At 37.4% G+C, this 21,555-nt stretch overlaps 1 protein-coding gene across 1 annotated transcript in view; it reads left to right on the top strand.

Moving 5' to 3' along the window:
• CTNND2 (catenin delta 2) overlaps positions 1-21,555 on the top strand; it is a 1,648,910-nt gene that overhangs the window by 1,495,356 nt on the left and 131,999 nt on the right. The window contains exon 17 of the mRNA XM_053714511.1: positions 1,063-1,147. Within this exon, the coding sequence (XP_053570486.1) occupies positions 1,063-1,147 (85 nt within the window). The remainder of the gene's footprint in view (positions 1-1,062; positions 1,148-21,555) is intronic.

Here is a 21,555-nt window from a genome sequence, read left to right as displayed (position 1 = left end):
AGTAGCCATCCAAAGATGGGTACACTGTAGTCATAAAGGGATGTACATGGTCAGCAACAATACTCAGGTAGGCCATGGTGTTTAAACGATGCTCAATTGGTACAAAAGCGCCCAAAGTGTGCCAAGAAAATATCCCCCACACCATTACACCACCATCACCAGCCTGAGCCGTTGATACAAGGCAGGATGAATCTATGCTTTCATGTTATTTACACCAAATTCTGACCCTACCATCTGAATGTCGCAGCTGAAATCGAGACATATCCGACCAGGCAACGTTTTTCCAATCTTCTATTGTCAAATTTTGGTGAGCCTGTACGAATTGTAGCCTCAGTTTCCTGTTCTTAGCTGACAGGAGTGGCACCCGGTGTGGCCTTCTGCTGCTGTAGCCCATCTGCTTCAATGTCGACGTGTTGTGTGTTCAGAGATGGTATTCTGCATACCTTGGTTGTAACGAGTGGAGTTACTGTTGCCTTTCTATCATCTCGAACCAGTCTGCCATTCTCCTCTGATATCAAAAAGGCATTTTCATCCACACAACTGCCGCTCACTGGATAGTTTCTCTTTTTTGGATCATTCTCTGTAAACCCTAGAAATAGTTGTGCATGAAAATCCCAGTAGATCAGAAGTTTTTTAAATACTCAGACCAGCCCTTCTCCATTCTGATGCTCTGTTTGAACTTCAGCAAGTCGTCTTCACCAATTCTAGATGTATAAATGCAATGAGTTGCTGCCATGTGATTGGCTGATTAGCAATTTGTGCTACCAAGCAATTGAACAGGTGTACCTAATAAAGTGGCAGGTGAGTGTATGTGAATGTATATACAGTATATATATATATATATATATATATATATATATATATATATATATATATATATATATATTTCTTATTACGTTTAATAATAGATCATGAATTATGAAATACATAACTGCAAAATGGTGTTTTTGGTCAAAATTAAATAGGTTATAAATAATTCAACCATACTATTAATGATCCATGTGTTTTTAAGTTGATACTTGACTTGCTATCTATTGTAACTCCTTTCTATTATTTAAACAGGCATTCACCTAAAGTAGTGAAAGCTGCATCTCAGGTCCTGAATAGTATGTGGCAGTACAGAGACCTAAGGAGCCTTTACAAAAAGGTAGGCTATATTTTCTTTATGCATCTTATCTATGAAAATACACATTTCCACTACAGTCTTTACCTGGTGGAAAAGCAATAATAATATTTTAGCTTTCATGATGAATGTAAAATTTGCTGTGTCTTTATATGGGCTAATGTAGGTAATATTCATTTCGTGTCAGCATGTCTTGGTGTTTATAAAGTTTGTTGTGTAACAATAAAGTTATTTTTTTTTAAATAAAGCAATACAAATGTGTATTGTGCTATAGGATATTCTTATTTAAAGAAAAATGTGTAGAGATCTTGATATTTCAGAGAATGTAATAAACTTTAATTACAATATATTTCTGTTGTGTTGCTATAGAATAACATATCAGCCAAGTTTTAATGTTTTTAAAACTAATTAACATCCTGTTTACTGCAATTATTAGTAGCCAAACTCCCCCCATAATTTGCCTTATTTGGAGGAGCCAATCTGGGCTTTTGTTTGCAGATAATAAAGCTAGTCACATAGTTAATATAAAGTGAATTATTTTGCAAATGTTATCAGTTAAAGCCAAATAGGGGCAGATATGTAGCAGGGTTATAGCCTTAAGAAGTCAGCAGGAGGATTTGAAGGTCTAAGAGTTAGAAATTGCACTATTCTCAGAGCTAAATTACACGGAAAGGGGTACAAAATAAATAATGAAAATATTTTGCAAAGTTGTTTCATTATGTACCCCTAAATATTTTTTATAATTAATCTCAAGGTGTTTACTGTCCCTTTAAGGACATGTTTAAAAGTTACCATGTCATATTGTGAGTTATTGCTGGTGAAGTCTGAAATTCTTGATGGATGGGTAAAGCTAGGAATTGTAGTGAAATTAAACAAAAACCTGTTGACATAAAAGGGTTAATCAAAATCCAGTAGAAAAGCTTATCAAATTATTTTATCTACAAAAATCCGCATAGGGGGGTAATTTTGTAGAAAATTAGATTCATTAAGTAAAAGAGTAAATTAATTAGGATTGCGATTGCCCCCAAGTCAGCAGGAATCTTGTAGAAAAATGCATTTGTGATACATGGTCAAAGGTTAAATCAAAAGAAATTATTTATATGAGGTGTGTCACAGAAACCTGTTTCAAAGATAAATTAGCCAAACGTTAATTATTTGTACATTCTTCCATTTTAAACAAGGGAGGATATTTCTGATTGTAAACATAATCATGTTTATCCATTTCAGACACACACATTTTATATATATGTATGTATGTAAGCTTCCACTTATATTTTTAACATAGCATCAGTAAAATACGTATACATCTGTTTTTTAATATCGCCCACCCCCACAAAAATAACCCACATTTTTGAGTCAAGCAAATTAATGAACAGGTCAGCAAACCTAACCAAAACTAGTCTATTCAATTGTTTTCAGACTCATAATGGTTTTGTTAGTCATTGATTCAATGAACTACATAACAGTAAACAAGTTCATAGTTTTCAAAAGAATGACCATAACTATTCACTGTACAAGCTACAACACTTAATACAAGTGCGTGTGTGTAAGTGTCTGTATGTGTAAGTGTGTGTACAGTATGTAGGTGTGTGTGTGTAGGTGTATATGGGTATGTGGGTGTGTATGTAGGTGTGTGTGTGTATGTAGGAGTGCGTGTGTATGTATGTATGTGGGTATATGTATGTAGGTATCTGTGTGTATGTGTGCATGTAGGGGTGTGTATGTATGTAGGGGTGTGTGTGTATGTACGGGTGTGTATGTATGTGTGCATGTAGGTAGGTGTGTGTGTGAGTGTGCGTGCATGTAGGTGTGTGTGGCGCATGTATGTGTGCATGTAGGAGTGTGTGTGTGTATATATGTATGTACCTGTGTGTGTGTCTTTATTAAAAAATTGTAAACCTCTAAAAATCTAAAGCAAACACTTTAGCTAGAAATTTAAGGGGAAATTATTTATTAATGGTTCTGAATGTAAACAGAATTATATAGATGGTCTTCCTGGACCAAATAAAAAATAAAAGCAATAACTGAAGATTTGCCAAGTTTACTGAAAATATGTATATATAGCCAACCTAGTTAGCATCTACCACTTAAACTGCTGGTATTCAAGTGTGGAATCATTTCCACATTTGAAGAAAACATAAGTGAAAATTAGATATTGATTTAGACCAAATAAACAATGTATAATGGCTCACCAATAAAGCAAAGAGAGAGATTATCATTTATTTTAGACTGATGGCTCTTTTTCTAAAAAAAAAAAAAAAAAAAAAAAAAGAGCCGGAAAGTGATCAAGTTAAAAGTAAGTAAATCATAGATGTGTTTTATAACAGATAGCAATCAACTATTTCCTTCAGCATTACAATCTCCTGTGTAATAAATCATTTGCCAATACATTTTTATGTAAAATAATATGTCAGTGGAATATTCCATGTCAGTATCCAGTTACATCTAAACCTACTTAGCTTAAGTCTGTCCTATAACTGAGTAGCAAAATAAGATATTATTATTAAGTCAAAGTTGATGAAAAATTGATCTCTTTGTAATAAAAAAATATATATACTATTACATTATTTCATTTTTTAAGAAAATCAAACTTTGTATAATTTTGTGCTAAGTAATAATATTTAACTTACATAAATCATTAATGTTACATTAGTTGCTTGATTATTTAAAGGGACACTGAACCCAAATTTTTTCTTTCGTGATTCAGATAGAGCATGAAATTTTAAGCAACTTTCTAATTTACTCCTATTAACAAATTTTCTTCATTCTTTTGCTATCTTTATTTGAAATGCAAGAATGCAAGTTTAGATGCAGGCCCATTTTTAGTGAACAACCTGGGTTGTTCTTGCTGATTGGCGCATAAATTCATCCACCAATAAACAGTGATGTCCAGAGTGCTGAACCAAAACAAGCTTAGATGCATTCTTTTTCAAATAAAGCTATCAAGAGAACGAAGAAAAAGCGATAATAGGAGTAAATTAGAAAGTTGCTTAAAATTGCATGCTCTATCTGAATCACGAAAGAAAAAAATTGGGTTCAGTGTCCCTTTAAATGCTGCTTAAAACATTTATTTTTTAGGATATTTGAGGTCTTTATTGATTTTATTGCTTATACTATTTTTATTAAATAGATATGAAACCCAAAATGTTTATTTTGTGATTAAAACAGAGCATATTATTTAAAAAAGGTTCCAGTTTACCCCTGTTATCAAATTTGCTTCGTTTGAATGGTATTCTTTGTTGAAGAGACATCTAGGTAGGCATCTGGAGCACTACATAACAGGAAATAGTGGTGTCATCAAGTGCTCTTGCAAATGGATATGATTCTTGCAAAACAGCTGCCATATAGTTCTTCAGACAGGTGCACGGTCCCGAGCTTACATCTCTGCTTTGCAACAAAAGATACCAAGAGAACGAAAACAAATAATTATATAAGGAAATTAGAAAGTTGTTTAAAATTGGATGTTTTATCTGAACCATGAAAGGGCTTGTACCTTTTAAGGAGAGTTACGTGAGACACATTAGAGGACAATACCAGTGAAATCAACAATCTTCTGATGTGTCTGTTTTTTTGTTTTGTTTTGGAAAACACAAACATCTTCTGCTACTAAAAATAGGTTTGCTAATATTTTACCTGTTAATATTTGAATTGTTTTGCAAGCACTTGTATTATCCAGAATTGCTTACTTCTATCATTAGAATGTTATTAAGTGTAAAATGGATTTAATCGTCTGGAAGGAAGACAAGGTTGGCAAATCACTGTGGGCTACCCTTAGGGATAAATTTATCAAATGCCAGGCGCACATAATTCGCTGCAGTGAATCATGTCCACCCGGCATCGCTAAATGCATACGATGTCAGCATTTAACATTGCACAAGCATTTTTTTTACATGCTTGAGCAATGCCACCCTCTGCACATTCGCCCCAATCGGCTGCTAGCAGGGGGTGACAATCATCCCGATCGTATCAGATCGGGATTATTGCAGTTCGCCTTAAAGGTGGCGGACGAGTTAAGGAGCAACGTTCCTACGACCGCTGATTCTTAACTTAAGTTTCCGGCCAGCCAGAAACTTCAGGGGTAGATTGCAGCATCCGCTTCTTGGTAAATCTACCCCTTAGTCTGTAGACCCTTGGTATAACTCAGATTAATTTTAACACCAGTGGGGGACAGGAAGGCTTCAGGGATGTTATAATCAGCTTTGGTGAGTAAAAACAACAATGCTATTGGGTATAACTAAATCACTGCTATTTTAGTGTTTCCAGTAACAACGTGTATTTTATGGTTATGTGTTTTAGTTTTTTAAATAAAGCTATGGTTTTAATTGTGTGGGGAAAAAAAGTTTGGTGAGCAAGCTAGGGCAGGTGCTGTCATGGATACAGCAGTTGATGAAGCCTTTGCTTCCAGTACATTAAGCAGATAAAAAACATAATTTTGCAAGTTGTAACATCTGCATTCCTCTGTCATTTAAAATTGAATAATAAATAATCCCAGACAAAATGTCTCATATTCATGTTGCTGTTAATTGATATGGAAATATATACATATGCACCATATATAATTTAAAGGGCCATTGAACTTGACATTTCGACAACGCATACATTTTTTCATTATTCTAAGTAAAACATTATTTCAATATACATTTATTTTTATTTATTTTGCAGCCATTTGTTGTAAAATTATACATCCCAGGGATGCTTGGGTTAATACTTTAAGGCAATTTATGCAAGCTTTTGTTTACGTTTCCCTTCCTCCTTAAGATTCTATGGTGTCACATGCTTTTAAAAGGTGAATTATCAGTTTGGCATCAATACTCATGATAGGCGAATCATTCTTTGCAATAGTAACCAAGTTGAATCAGTGCTAAACCACCTTAAGGGAATACAAGAGTGCAGGCTACTCCAGTCTGCACTTGTGCAAACAGAGTTTGCGCTTTTTCTGAATATTAGTTTGTGATTGGTTAGCAGGGGTTCTTTTGTTTTGGGGGACAGGGAGATCAGTGAAAAGAATAAAAATAAAACAATATACTCATATGACAAAATAAAGCTGCAGTTTTCATTGCAAAATTATTCTTATGTATGAAGGTTTATAATCATGTAGCTTACAATTTGTGTTTAATGTCCCTTTAAACGTCTGCAGAAGTTATCGGAAAAAAAAACATTTTATCAGCAGTGCCTACAGGGAGAATTTCACTTCTAGTGTTTATAGTTTAATAGACACAAACAACAATGGGAAAAAGAATGCAACTTTGCTTTCTTTCTTTAGCTATGCAGGTTTCACTTGAATAAGTGTTCCCCCAGGACCTGATATTCAAAACCTCGCAGCTCAGGTGAGATTTTCTTAGAAGTCTCGTCAGTACAGAGAGGCCCTTAAAAAAATATTTAGAAACACAAATTTTATCTTGAGAAATGTTTGTGTTGCTATAAAGTGTTCTTTATGTGTCTCCTACATTACAAATCAAGGTTTAAAAAAAAAATCTCAAAGATTTTGGGTGATTTCTCTCCATGCCGTTGAGGTTTAGAATATCAGACTCCAAGATAGCTGCTCACTTCCCAGTTTGTGGAACAATAATTTTAGATTTAGAATATCTTGGCATCAATGAATTAAAACAACACAGTATGCTAATAAAGAAGATAGGGCTAAGACCACCCTATGGAGGTGCGCTAATGATGATAAGAAATGCTTCACAATCGATCAAGATAATGGCAGCTCTCCCAGATAGTAAGGTAAGATGAAGGTCCTTTAGAAACAGAAAAGAAGGCGCCACTTAAAAACAGTATCGTCATCAGGTGAGAGAATCATACACATCAGACAATTTCCAAATCACATGAGAAGCGACACTCGTGGTGCCAGAAACAGCAGGCCGGGACCTCTTAGTCGCCCGACAGACTTAGCCACAATGTACACAGTCCGATCACGTGGGTACGTCTCACCAATCAGAGGCAGCAGAATCCCAATGCCTTCAGCTAGTGGTACCAATCAGCAAAGTCAGATGAGGGTGTGTGTGTGTGCAAAGCTCTACAGTCGCTCGTATCAATAATGTGCTCGACACCAACAGTAATGATCAAATATACAGAGCAAGGGTATAAAAAGCTTAAAACAAGTTTATTAAAATAAGTAAAACACAGCAACGCGTTTCTTGGCTATACAGAGCCGTTTCATCATGAAAGTTTATTTTGGACTAGACTGTCCCTTTAACTATCCTGAACCACGGTGTAATTTCTTCTGCTGGCTCTGTTTACATATCAATAGCCTAGACGTCAGTATAGAAACTTTCAGTATAGGCTGGGATACCACAGGATAAATTAGCTATTTCAAATGCTGAAATAAGGGTAAAGGAGCTACTTGTAAACAATTTAATACACTCCAGCAGGTAAAATGGATCATTGGGAACAATTTAAAGGGGATAACATTTTTTGGGTATACTGTCCTTTTAAAGGTGCCAGTTACTGAAGCTCTGCCTTTTTGTACTGGGGCTGCTGCTATCTTGGTCAGAGCTCAGGTATTCATACAGTCTGTGAAAGAAGATGTGCACAAAGATCAGTAATATCAGCCACTTTTTCAGCTGTCTCATTTGCTTGAATTACTGTGCATGATGCACCCTGTGAGCTTTACCATTTTTTCATTTTGTACACAGTTTTACAGATACACAAAATATTTATAAAAAAAGAATCAACAATTATATATATTCCAATGCAGTCACAGCTCCTGCTTTTTATCGTGCACCCTAACCTAAAGCACTCTGCTTCTGTCCTAGGCGGTGCCCAGTATAAAGAGGCGGAGCTTAAGTATCTGACAACTTTAAGCTATTAAAACAGGAAAACTGATTTAAAAAAGAGCTGCAGGAACAGAATGAAATGCAATAACATAGAAAGTAGTTACTATTCATTTGTAGGTGTAGCAGTTTAAGCACTGTCCATCCATAATATAGATGCAGAAATTATTACATTGTAATTCCATTTAACATATAAATACATTAGCATGTTTCATCTAAATATGTTTATACAGTAGCTTTGGCAATGCTCTAGGAATTACCCTAAAGTGCTTGTTTACAAAGTTCATGACGATTCTATGAGGACTCATAGCATTTGCATCAAGCTCTCTTGCTAAATTTCATCTGGCAGAAGTTATTACATTCAAATCACTGAACAAATCAACTAAAATTAACAAAAGCCATTAAGGTCACAGACAGCAGCCTTAGCATAACCATTTCTGTCTAATGCAAATTTAGGCCTAGATTTGGAGTTTGGCGGTAGATGGGCTGTTAACGCTACGCGGGCTTTTTTCTGGCCGCACCATAAAATTAACTCTGGTATCGAGAGTTCAAAAAAATGCTGCGTTAGGCTCCAAAAAAGGAGCGTAGAGCATTTTTACCGCAAATGCAACTCTCGATACCAGAGTTGCTTACGGACGCGGCCAGCCTCAAAAACGTGCTCGTGCACGATTCTCCCATAGGAAACAATGGGGCTGTTTGAGCTGAAAAAAAACCTAACACCTGCAAAAAAGCAGCGTTCAGCTCCTAACGCAGCCCCATTGTTTGCTATGGGGAAACACTTCCTACGTCTGCACCTAACACCCTAACATGTACCCCGAGTCTAAACACCCCTAACCTTACACTTATTAACCCCTAATCTGCCGCCCCCCGCTATCGCTGACCCCTGCATTATATTATTAACCCCTAATCTTCCGCTCCGTAAACCGCCGCTACTTACATTATCCCTATGTACCCCTAATCTGCTGCCCCTAACACCGCAGACCCCTATATTATATTTATTAACCCCTAACCTGCCCCCCACAACGTCGCCGCCAGCTACTTACAATAATTAACCCCTAATCTGCCGACCGCAAAGCGCCGCCACCTACGTTATCCTTATGTACCCCTAATCTGCTGCCCCTAACACCGCCGACCCCTATATTATATTTATTAACCCCTAATCTGCCCCCCTCAACGTCGCCTCCACCTGCCTACACTTATTAACCCCTAATCTGCCGAGCGGACCTGAGCGCTACTATAATAAAGTTATTAACCCCTAATCCGCCTCACTAACCCTATCATAAATAGTATTAACCCCTAATCTGCCCTCCCTAACATCGCCGACACCTAACTTCAATTATTAACCCCTAATCTGCCGACCGGAGCTCACCGCTATTCTAATAAATGTATTAACCCCTAAAGCTAAGTCTAACCCTAATACTAACACCCCCCTAAATTAAATATAATTTAAATGTAACAAAATTAATTATCTCTTATTAAATAAATTATTCCTATTTAAAGCTAAATACTTACCTGTAAAATAAATCCTAATATAGCTACACTATAAATTATAATTATATTGTAGCTATTTTAGGATTAATATTTATTTTACAGGCAACTTTGTAATTATTTTAACCAGGTACAATAGCTATTAAATGTTAAGAACTATTTAATAGTTACCTAGTTAAAATAATAACAAAATTACCTGTAAAATAAATCCTAAACTAAGTTATAATTAAACCTAACACTACCCTATCAATAAATTAATTAAATAAAATACCTACAATTACCTACAATTAACCTAACACTACACTATCAATAAATAAATTAAATACAATTTCTACAAATAACTACAATTACATAAACTAACTAAAGTAAAAAAAATAAAAAAGAACTAAGTTACAAAAAATAAAAAAATATTTACAAACATAAGAAAAATACTACAACAATTTTAAACTAATTACACCTACTCTAAGCCCCCTAATAAAATAACAAAGACCCCCTGATCCAAGCCCAAGCGGGGGGCTGAAGAGGTCCATGATCCGGCTGAAGTCTTCATCCAAGCGGGCCAGAAGAGGTCTTCCATCCGATTGAAGATAGAGCTCGCATTCTATTGGCTGATCGGAACAGCCAATAGAATGCGAGCTCAATCTGATTGGCTGATTGGATCAGCCAATCGGATTGAACTTGATTCTGATTGGCTGATTCCATCAGCCAATCAGAATATTCCTACCTTAATTCCGATTGGCTGATAGAATCCTATCAGCCAATCGGAATTCGAGGGACGCCATCTTGGGTGACGTCATTTAAAGGAACCGTCATTCGTCGTTCAGTCGTCGGCCAGGATGGATGTTCCGCGGTGGAGGTCTTCAGGATGCTGCCGCTTCGCTCCGGATGGATGCCGCTTGGATGAAGACTTCAATCGGATGGAAGACCTCTTCTGGCCCGCTTGGATGAAGACTTCAGCCGGATCATGGACCTCTTCAGCCCCCCGCTTGGGCTTGGATCAGGACATCGGAGGAGCTCTTCTGGACCGATCGGTGAACCTGGTATGGTGAAGACAAGGTAGGATGATCTTCAGGGGCTTAGTGTTAGGTTTATTTAAGGGGGGTTTGGGTTAGATTAGGGGTATGTGGGTGGTGGGTTGTAATGTTGGGGGGGGGGTATTGTATGTTTTTTTTTACAGGCAAAAGAGCTGAATTTCTTGGGGCATGCCCCGCAAAGGGCCCTGTTCAGGGCTGGTAAGGTAAAAGAGCTTTTAAATTTATTAATTTAGAATAGGGTAGGGCATTTTTTTATTTTGGGGGTCTTTGTTATTTTATTAGGGGGCTTAGAGTAGGTGTAATTAGTTTAAAATTGTTGTAATATTTTTCTTATGTTTGTAAATATTTTTTTATTTTTTGTAACTTAGTTGCCTGTAAAATAAATATTAATCCTAAAATAGCTACAATATAATTATAATTTATAGTGTAGCTATATTAGGATTAATTTTACAGGTAAGTATTTAGCTTTAAATAGGAATAATTTATTTAATAAGAGTTAATTAATTTCGTTAGATTTAAATTATATTTAACTTAGGGGGGTGTTAGGGTTAGACTTAGCTTTAGGGGTTAATCCATTTATTATAGTAGCGATGAGCTCCGGTCGTCAGATTAGGGGTTAATAATTGAAGTTAGGTGTCGGCGATGTTAGGGAGGGCAGATTAGGGGTTAATACTATTTATGATAGGGTTAGTGAGGCGGATTAGGGGTTAATAACTTTATTATAGTAGCGCTCAGGTCCGCTCGGCAGATTAGGGGTTAATAAGTGTAGGCAGGTGTCGGCGACGTTGAGGGGGCAGATTAGGGGTTAATAAATATAATATAGGGGTCGGCGGTGTTAGGGGCAGCAGATTAGGGGTACATAAGGATAACGTAGGTGGCGGCGCTTTGCGGTCAGCAGATTAGGGGTTAATTATTGTAAGTAGCTTGCGGCGACGTTGTGGGGGGCAGGTTAGGGGTTAATAAATATAAAAACTATATATAAAAAATATAATTAGTGCGCCAGCGGTCAAGAAGTTACTGACACTAATACAATGAATTGTACAGTGTTTGTGAAAAGACAATCAAAATAGTGTTGGTAGCAAAAATAAAATAAAATTAATTTAAAGTGATTCCTATGTAAAAACTCAGATAACATTGAATGCTAATGGATTAATATGGTCATATCAATATACTCCTTAGCATAAAAAGGGTACTAACATTAAAATGCAAAACAATGGTCACTAAAAGACACAATGATATAGTAATATCGTCCCAAAAAACAAAGTTCTTGAGGTTATAAATGTGGTGGGTTTATTCTCCAAATCACATGAGGCAAGCACTTCTTCAAACGATCCCTGTTGGTGGCCCAGGGGGGGTAGATACTAAACAGAAAAGGAGATAAAAGAAGGCGCCAACATAGTGCGATTACCAGTGAGATGGGACACGCAGTGCAAGTAAAATCAAATACTCACAGGATAACAGACACTTGAGAAGTGTCACAAGAGCATCCTGGACCCTCTGAGTCGTCCAGCTGACTCCCACTCCACTGTGGTAATGAAAACCGCTCGTCACTGCCAATCAAGGTAGCTACGCTGGTGGTCTCAGATCCGCTTTTTGTCTTGGCTGCAGTCAGTATTGCAAAAGAGACTGGCTAAAAATCCACTCGATCCAGGATGTAGCAGTTCAAATCAGTATACTCCAAAGAGGAGTAAAACAGCCGGGCAAATTTGATATTAGTTGTAAAATGGTAAATCAACTATTACCAAAGGTAGAAAAGAAAGTTTGTGGCTACAATCTTAAAATATGTAAGACTTTAATGGCACAACGTTTCTCGGTCTGTACGTGACCGTTTCCTCAGGTGCATAAGTGTATATCAGTATGATACAGTATGATTTTTAGCCAGTCTCTTTTGCAATACTGACTGCAGCCAAGACAAAAAGCGGATCTGAGACCACCAGCGTAGCTACCTTGATTGGCAGTGACGAGCGGTTTTCATTACCACAGTGGAGTGGGAGTCAGCTGGACGACTCAGAGGGTCCAGGATGCTCTTGTGACACTTCTCAAGTGTCTGTTATCCTGTGAGTATTTGATTTTACTTGCACTGCGTGTCCCATCTCACTGGTAATCGCACTATGTTGGCGCCTTCTTTTATCTCCTTTTCTGTTTAGTTAATAAATATAATACAGGGGTCGGCGGGGTTAGGGGCAGCAGATTAGGGGTACATAAGTATAACGTAGGTGGCGGTCGGCAGATTAGGGGTTAAAAAAATGTAATCGAGTGGCAGCGATGTGGGGGGACCTCAGTTTAGGGGTACATAGGTAGTTTATGGGTGTTAGTGTACTTTAGGGTACAGTAGTTAAGAGCTTTATGAACCGGCGTTAGCCCAGAAAGCTCTTAACTCCTGCTTTTTTCCTGCGGCTGGAGTTTTGTCTTTAGAGCTCTAACGCTCACTTCAGAAACGACTCTAAATACCGGAGTTAGGAAGATCCCATTGAAAAGATAGGATACGCAATTGACGTAAGGGGATCTGCGGTATGGAAAAGTCGCGGCTGAAAAGTGAGCGTTAGACCCTATTTTGAGTGACTCCAAATACCGGCGGTAGCCTAAAACCAGCGTTAGGAGCCTCTAACGCTGGTTTTCACGGCTAACGCCGAACTCTAAATCTAGGCCTTAGTATTGGTAAATATTACCATGAGGCAAAAAATAAAATAATAAATGTATACAGCACATAGGTGAATTAACTAATTAATTATTTCTTGAAAACAATACATATTTTAGGTTCAACAGATATCTTAAAATCATATTTTATTAACTGTAATAGTTTTATAGAAATATTTTCTTGCCTTTGCAGTTCCTATAGATTCCTCACCCTATTGTATGCATGTCTTATGTGGTTTTGCTTTTATACCTTAAAAGGGACACTAAACCCAAATTTTTTCTTTCCATGATTCAGTTAGAACATGCAATTTTAAGCAACTTTCTAATTTACTCCTACTATTAATTTTTCTTTGATCTCTTGCTATCTTTATTTGAAAAGTAAGAATGTAAGCTTAGGAGCCGGACCATTTTTGGATCAGCACCTGTGTTGCGCTTACTTATTGGTAGCTTAATGTAGCCACCAATCAGCAAGCTATCCAGGGTGCTGAATCAAAAATAGGCTGGCTCCTTAGCTTAGATTCCTACTTTTTCAAATAAAGATAGCATGAGAACAAATACATTTTGATAATATTAGTAAATTAGAAAGTTGCTTAAAATTGCATGCTCTGTCTGAAAAAAAAAAATGAGTTCAGTATCCCTTTAATGCAATTATGTTGGTCACTACCCTGTAATTTTTGGTAAATAGGAAGAAATGTGTAATTGCTTTCTTAAATGCCTTTTAACTAAAATAATTATATTACACTACTTTTTTAGTTACAATTTGACATTACTGTGTGTACTATGTAATCTTAACGGGACATTAAACACTAAATAAATGCTAGATAGAATATTGCATTCAAAGAAAACAGTCTGAGAATAAAATGTATGTGTATTTTTTAAAGTTTTATTAGCTGTTTAAATATTGACAAATGAGTGTAAAGTTTTAGTGTCTATAAAACAATGGGAGCTGCCATGTTGTAACTTAGGTTACCTTCTCTGCGGTGCCCAATTAGAGACAGTTATAAATAAGTCACTAGAGTGTGCGGACAATGGCTGTGTGGAATATTACAGTGTTCTGCACTTCAGTTTCTAACAGGAATGGAAAAGCTCACAATTTCAGAATAGAATTACAGCAACATGGGACAAAATAAACAATCAATGCATATTGCAGAGTTTTTATACATATATTTATAACAATTATATAGAAGTAGCTAAGAAGGATATATTACTCCTTCTTATTAAAGAAAGAGAATTCAGCACTCTTTATTATTAAACACCATGGCCTATATTTATCAAGGTCTGTCGGACCTGATCCGACAGACCTCGCTGAATACGGAGAGCAATACGCTTGCCGTATTCAGCATTGCACTAGCAGCTCACAAGAGCTGCTGGTGCAACGCCACCCCCTGCAGACTTGCGGCCAATTGGTCGCCAGCAGGGGGGTGTCAATCAACCCGATCGTACTCGATCGGGTTGATTTCCGGCGATGTCTGTCTGCCTGCTCAGAGCAGGCGGACAGAGTAATAGAGCAGCGGTCTTTGTGACCGCTGCTTCATAACTGCTATTTCTGGTGAGCCTGCAGGCTCGCCAGAAACACAGGGCATCAAGCTCGATTCTGAGCTTGATAAATATGCTCCAATATATTTATTTATAAAAAACAAATATATTATATAAGAAACCAAAGAAGTCTCTTTGCCACATTTTCTATAAAAGGTTACATGCAAACCCAATTCTTACATATCTGTGTAATTGGATACAAATAGTATAACAAATGTTTCACATTGAACCACCTATATTATGAGCTGTTACAGGAAACCTCTAAAACCAAACAGTATGGTACAGAAAGTCCCACATGTAAAGACAAAGGAATGGCTGGTGAAGAAAACGTCCAGGATAGATGATATATTAAGCTATTATATGCACAGCTCATAACTTAGGTGCCCACTCTTTCCGGTATATAACCGCGGTTCACACCGCACTCTAGGTTTAAACCGGACTTGCATGAGAGCTAGCAAAGTCAATACTGTAGTGCTTACATGACCTGAGCGGTGGATACGGCTTGTATTCCCCTCCTGGGACTCCCTTTCGCAGGAGCTCGTATACACATGAGTAGTTTGATTTCATCTGTTAAGCCCTCCTACTTCTCTGACATCACTGGACAGCTTGTGAAGAGTTTCAATGCAAACGTACACACACCTGCCTTGTATGCAAACAGCACTGCTCAGTGAGAGGCAAATAGACACATGAACCTCTTCTCTCTCAAAGGGCCATCTCCCACCAGGGTGCTAACACCGTGCAAACCAACTCCAAGGCAGTCCAAGTATTAGTGTTTACACCAGCATCCAGACTTATTCACCATACTTGGTCTCAGCGGCTCATATGAATCCAATATACAGGGGGTATTGCATATAGAAAGTGTCCAGGCTCAATCTGTGCAGCAGCATGATACAAAAAGCCTTATTGCCAACAGCATATGTGTTTCACCCCTAAGGCAGACTCACACTGGGGCTTCATCAGGGCAGTAATCCACTAGATTCAAAACAGCCTTTTAAGCTTTAATTGGCCCAGCCTACTTTGTGCAATTTTACCTGGTGCTCTTAAAGGGACATATACATTTTTCTCACATGCTTATTTTTTAAAAAACACTTATTTACATCTTGTTATTTCCAAACTTGGAAAACACTAAACTAAGAAACTTCTCATAGATAATGGCGCACACCTACAGATAGATACCACTCTAATATGTCTATTTTACCTTGGATAAGAAACATTATGTTACAGTGTAAAAGGACTTATACATTAAACAACACAGTTAATAATACATCCTACTTCTCATCTATCAATTATAGAAAGCAGGCATAATATACTTTATCATTAAAGCTTAGTGAATCTTTTCAATGAATCTTTGAAACAAAAAGGAGCTATAGGAAGCTCAGATACTGATTAATTAAATGTTTATACTACTTTGAAAAATTTAAATATGTTTTGGGGAGACAAATTAAGATCAGAGCTGAAAATTCTAGCCTTAATAATTACATAAATAATAAAATGATTACCTAGGGGTTTGCGGTTGCACCTCGATCCAGGGCCTAACACCAAAGAGGATGAGGACTCTGATACTTTTTTAGAGTGGAATAATAAGCTAACAGGTGTTTCCTTAGAACTTATGGAAATGATGGTTAAAAGAAATGATAAAAAATTAGAAAAATTTAAAATAGAGGTTGATTCAGCACTAACAACAGTTAACAACTTTGAGAATGATCTTAATTTCAGTAAATTGAATGAGGAGACACAAAATATTATCTCCAAATTGCAAACAGAAATAAAATCTAGAAAATGTTGTAAACTACATAGGGAGCAAGAGGACTATAAACAAAAGAAAATCTATGTTTATAAATCTCAAAAGGGGTCTTATGACTTAGGAACTGATGCATCAGATACAGATGCAGAAGGGAGTAGAAATAGGATACATTTTCAGAGGGACATTATGGGGGAGGGAGGATGAGGAGAGGAGGCAGAAAGAGAAGAAGGAACCTCAGTAAATTTGTCTATAGACGAAATTAGGTACCAAACGAGGCAAAGAGGGAGGAGAGATTACTTTCCAGAACAGAGGCAAATGAACAGGGGGAGGACAAGGAGGAGATATCGGAGGGGATATTAGGAGAATATAGGGGAGATGAGCTTCATATTATTAACCTTTCTTCTTTTAGGCTTAATCTGGATCACATAAACTTGCTCTAGAAAGGTCTTTCTTTTAGCCCCACTAATTATCTAGATAAATTTGAGGTCACTAAGGATCTATACTTATTTGCCAGGAAATTGGTCTTTACCTAGATAATGAGAAAAACTGAATTAGATGTTAACTCCTTAAAAAAGGAAGATAAAGAAACTCTTGAAATTTTGCCATCATTAGGGGTGAAGATCTAGACTTTGAGAGTCCCCCTGACCTGTCCACACCTTTAAAGATAAAATCTTCTTTTATGCCAATTTTGTCCCAGGCTCCAGCCATCAACCTGTTTGTTAAAGCAGTAGAGAAAGATATTGAAACATTTTCTGATTTCTCTGGAACAGGGGATAATCTGACATGGGAAGTAAGAAAGTCCCTCAATGAGCTAACTAAAGCCACCAATGTCATTATAAAGCCAGCGGACAAGGGTGGGAACCTGGTCCTTATGGATGAAGCAAGTTATGTCTTTGAGGTTAAAAGGCAATTAGGAGCACCGGAACAATATGTAAGATTAAGTAGCAATCCAACAAGGTTAATACAATCAAACTTGTTTAAAATATTAAGTGAAGCTAAGAGGGAGGGACTTATCTCCTTACGAGACTTTAAGTTCCTCTATCCAGAGTTTCCAAAAGTGCCGGATTTCTATACAATTCCTAAAATTCATAAGAGCATGACTAAGCCACCAGGGAGATCTATTGTCTCCGGTATTGGTAGTTGTACAGAGAATCTGAGACAATTTGTGGATTATTTTCTGTGGCCTTTCCTCACCAGCCTCCCCTCCTATGTAAAAGATACTGGTGACCTTTTGAAAAAACTTGATGGAATCACTGTCTCTGAGAATACTCTTCTTGTATCTCTTGATGTAGAAGGTCTGTATTCTTCCATCCCACATGCAGTGGGTTTGGAAGCAATAAGATCCTTCTTGGAGACAAGAGGCTCAAGTTTTGAGAAATATACAGATCTAATATGTGAGCTATTGGAATTTATACTTCACAATAACATTTTTACTTTTGATGGAAAATTCTACATGCAAGTGAGAGGCACAGCAATGGGGGCAGTATGTGCCCCCACATATGCGTGTCTCCACTTAGGAGCATGGGAACACAAAATCTTGTACATGTACATAGTGATGTACATAGTGATGTACATAGTGAAATCTTTGATGTACATAGTGAAATATTTGAGTCCTCTGTCCTATTATGGATAAGATATGTGGATGATATTTTACTGTTGTGGGATGGTAGCTATGAAGACTTACAAATCTTTATTGGTAAATTAAATGAGAACAACAAGAATATTCTCTTGACTAGTGAAGTTGACACAAAAGAACTAGCCTTCTTAGATATAAAAATTAAAAAAGAAGGGGTATTGATAGTCACAGAGAATTATAGAAAAGCAAATGCCACCAATAGCATTTTGGAAGCAAGTAGTGCCCATCCACTGTCACTAGTTAAAGGGATCCCTGTTGGTCAATTTCTAAGGTTGAGATGAAATTGCTCATCACTAAATAAATTTGATGAGCATGCAGTATTAATGAAGGATAGGTTCAGTAGGAGAGGATACTCAAAAAAAAAAAAAAAAAAAGTGTAAACAAAGCGTATGCTAGAACCAGAAATAGCAGTAGGGATGACCACCTTTACAAAAGTAAGCAAAAAAGATACCAGTAAGCAAATAAGATTCATAACAACATTTAATGATCAATGGAACAACTTAAGATATACACTCAAAAAGAACTGGCATATTCTACAATTAGATGATAAAGTTAAAGAGGTAGTGGGAGATTATCCCCTCCTCACAGCCAAGAGGGCCCCAAATTTGAAAAGTAAACTGGTGAGAAGTAATTTTGTGAAAAGCCCCTCGTCAGCAGATTTGCTTAGAAAGAATAGGGGTATTAAAGGAAGCTTTCCATGTGGGAAGTGTGTATACTGCCCCTATATTTAAAGAAGCCATAGGTTCTCCGGTAATGGGAGTAGAGAATATGACATTAGGTATTTCCTTAATTGTGATTTGGTAGGGGTGGTATATCTGCTACATTGTGGGTGCCCCCGTTTCTATGTAGGGAAAACCAAACGTGTACTCAAAGATAGGATTCAGGAACATAGAGATGACATATACTATAAAAGAGATATCAATGTCGCGAGACACTTTAAAAAGTATCATGCAGGAGATCCCTGTTCTTTAAAATTTACTGCTTTTGATAAGGGAGATTTGAACAATAGAGGGGGTGACGTGGACAAAATTTTACTTCAAAAGGAAGCAAGGTGGATTTTTGTGCTGAAAACAAGGCTTCCACTAGGCCTTAATAATAAAGTATATTATGCCTGCTTTCTATACAGGGAGTGCAGAATTATTAGGCAAGTTGTATTTTTGAGGATTAATTTTATTATTGAACAACAACCATGTTCTCAATGAACCCAAAAAACTCATTAATATCAAAGCTGAATAGTTTTGGAAGTAGTTTTTAGTTTGTTTTTAGTTATAGCTATTTTAGGGGGATATCTGTGAGTGCAGGTGACTATTACTGTGCATAATTATTAGGCAACTTAACAAAAAACAAATATATACCCATTTCAATTATTTATTTTTACCAGTGAAACCAATATAACATCTCAACATTCACAAATATACATTTCTGACATTCAAAAACAAAACAAATCAGTGACAATATAGCCACCTTTCTTTGCAAGGACACTCAAAAGCCTGCCATCCATGGATTCTGTCAGTGTTTTGATCTGTTCACCATCAACATTGCGTGCCGCAGCAACCACAGCCTCCCAGACACTGTTCAGAGAGGTGTACTGTTCTCCCTCCTTGTAAATCTCACATTTGATGATGGACCACAGGTTCTCAATGGGGTTCAGATCAGGTGAACAAGGAGGCCATGTCATTAGATTTTCTTCTTTTATACCCTTTCTTGCCAGCTACGCTGTGGAGTACTTGGACGCGTGTGATGAAGCATTGTCCTGCATGAAAATCATGTTTTTCTTGAAGGATGCAGACTTCTTCCTGTACCACTGCTTGAAGAAGGTGTCTTCCAGAAACTGGCAGTAGGACTGGGAGTTGAGCTTGACTCCATCCTCAACCGAAAAGGCCCCACAAGCTCATCTTTGATGATACCAGCCCAAACCAGTACTCCACCTCCACATTGCTGGTGTCTGAGTCGGACTGGAGCTCTCTGCCCTTTACCAATCCAGCCACGGGCCCATCCATCTGGCCCATCAAGACTCACTCTCATTTCATCAGTCCATAAAACCTTAGAAAAATCAGTCTTGAGATATTTCTTGGCCCAGTCTTGACGTTTCAGCTTGTGTGTCTTGTTCAGTGGTGGTCGTCTTTCAGCCTTTCTTACCTTGGCCATGTCTCTGAGTATTGCACACCTTGTGCTTTTGGGCACTCCAGTGATGTTGCAGCTCTGAAATATGGCCAAACTGGTGGCAAGTGGCATCTTGGCAGCTGCACGCTTGACTTTTCTCAGTTCATGGGCAGTTATTTTGCGCCTTGGTTTTTCCACACGCTTCTTGCGACCCTGTTGACTATTTTGAAGAAACGCTTGATTGTTCGATGATCACGCTTCAGAAGCTTTGCAATTTTAAGAGTGCTGCATCCCTCTGCAAGATATCTCACTATTTTTGACTTTTCTGAGCCTGTCAAGTCCTTCTTTTGACCCATTTTGCCAAAGGAAAGGAAGTTGCCTAATAATTATGCACACCTGATATAGGGTGTTGATGTCATTAGACCACACCCCTTCTCATTACAGAGATGCACATCACCTAATATGCTTAATTGGTAGTAGGCTTTCGAGCCTATACAGCTTGGAGTAAGACAACATGCATAAAGAGGATGATGTGGTCAAAATACTAATTTGCCTAATAATTCTGCACACAGTGTAATTGATAGATGAGAAGTTGGATGTATTATTAACTGTGTTGTTTAATGTATAAGTCCTTTTACACTGTAATATAATGTTTCTTATCCAAGGTAAAATAGACATATTAGAGTGGTATCTATCTGTAGGTGTGCGCCATTATCTATGAGAAGTTTCTTAGTTTAGTGTTTTCCAAGTTTGGAAATAACAAGATGTAAATAAGTGTTTTTTAAAAATAAGCATGTGAGAAAAATGTATATGTCCCTTTAAGAGCACCAGGTAAAACTGCACAAAGTAGGCTGGGCCAATTAAAGCTTAAAAGGCTGTTTTGAATCTAGTGGATTACTGCCCTGATGAAGCCCCAGTGTGAGTCTGCCTTAGGGGTGAAACACATATGCTGTTGGCAATAAGGCTTTTTGTATCATGCTGCTGCACAGATTGAGCCTGGACACTTTCTATATGCAATACCCCCTGTATATTGGATTCATATGAGCCGCTGAGACCGAGTATGGTGAATAAGTCTGGATGCTGGTGTAAACACTAATATCGGGACTGCCTTGGAGTCGGTTTGCACGGTGTTAGCACCCTGGTGGGAGATGGCCCTTTGAGAGAGAAGAGGTTCATGTGTCTATTTTCCTCTCACTGAGCAGTGCTGTTTGCATACAAGGCAAGTGTGTGTACGTTTGCACCGAAACTCTTCACAAGCTGTCCAGTGATGTCAGAGAAGTAGGAGGGCTTAAAGGGACAATCTAGTATAAATTAAACTTTCATTATTCAGATAGGACTTTTCATTTTAATCAACTTTCCAATTTACGTTTATCATCAAATTTGCTTCTTTCTCTTGGTATTCTTAGTTTAAATTAAACATAGGTAGGCTCATATGCTAATTTCTAAGCCTTTGAGGGCTACCTCTTATCACATGCTTTTTA

Source organism: Bombina bombina, chromosome 5, assembly GCF_027579735.1.
Source record: "Bombina bombina isolate aBomBom1 chromosome 5, aBomBom1.pri, whole genome shotgun sequence".
Lineage (NCBI taxonomy): Eukaryota > Metazoa > Chordata > Amphibia > Anura > Bombinatoridae > Bombina > Bombina bombina.
The sequence above is the reverse complement of the archived record's forward strand: the minus strand, read 5'-3'. Positions and strand labels throughout refer to the sequence as shown.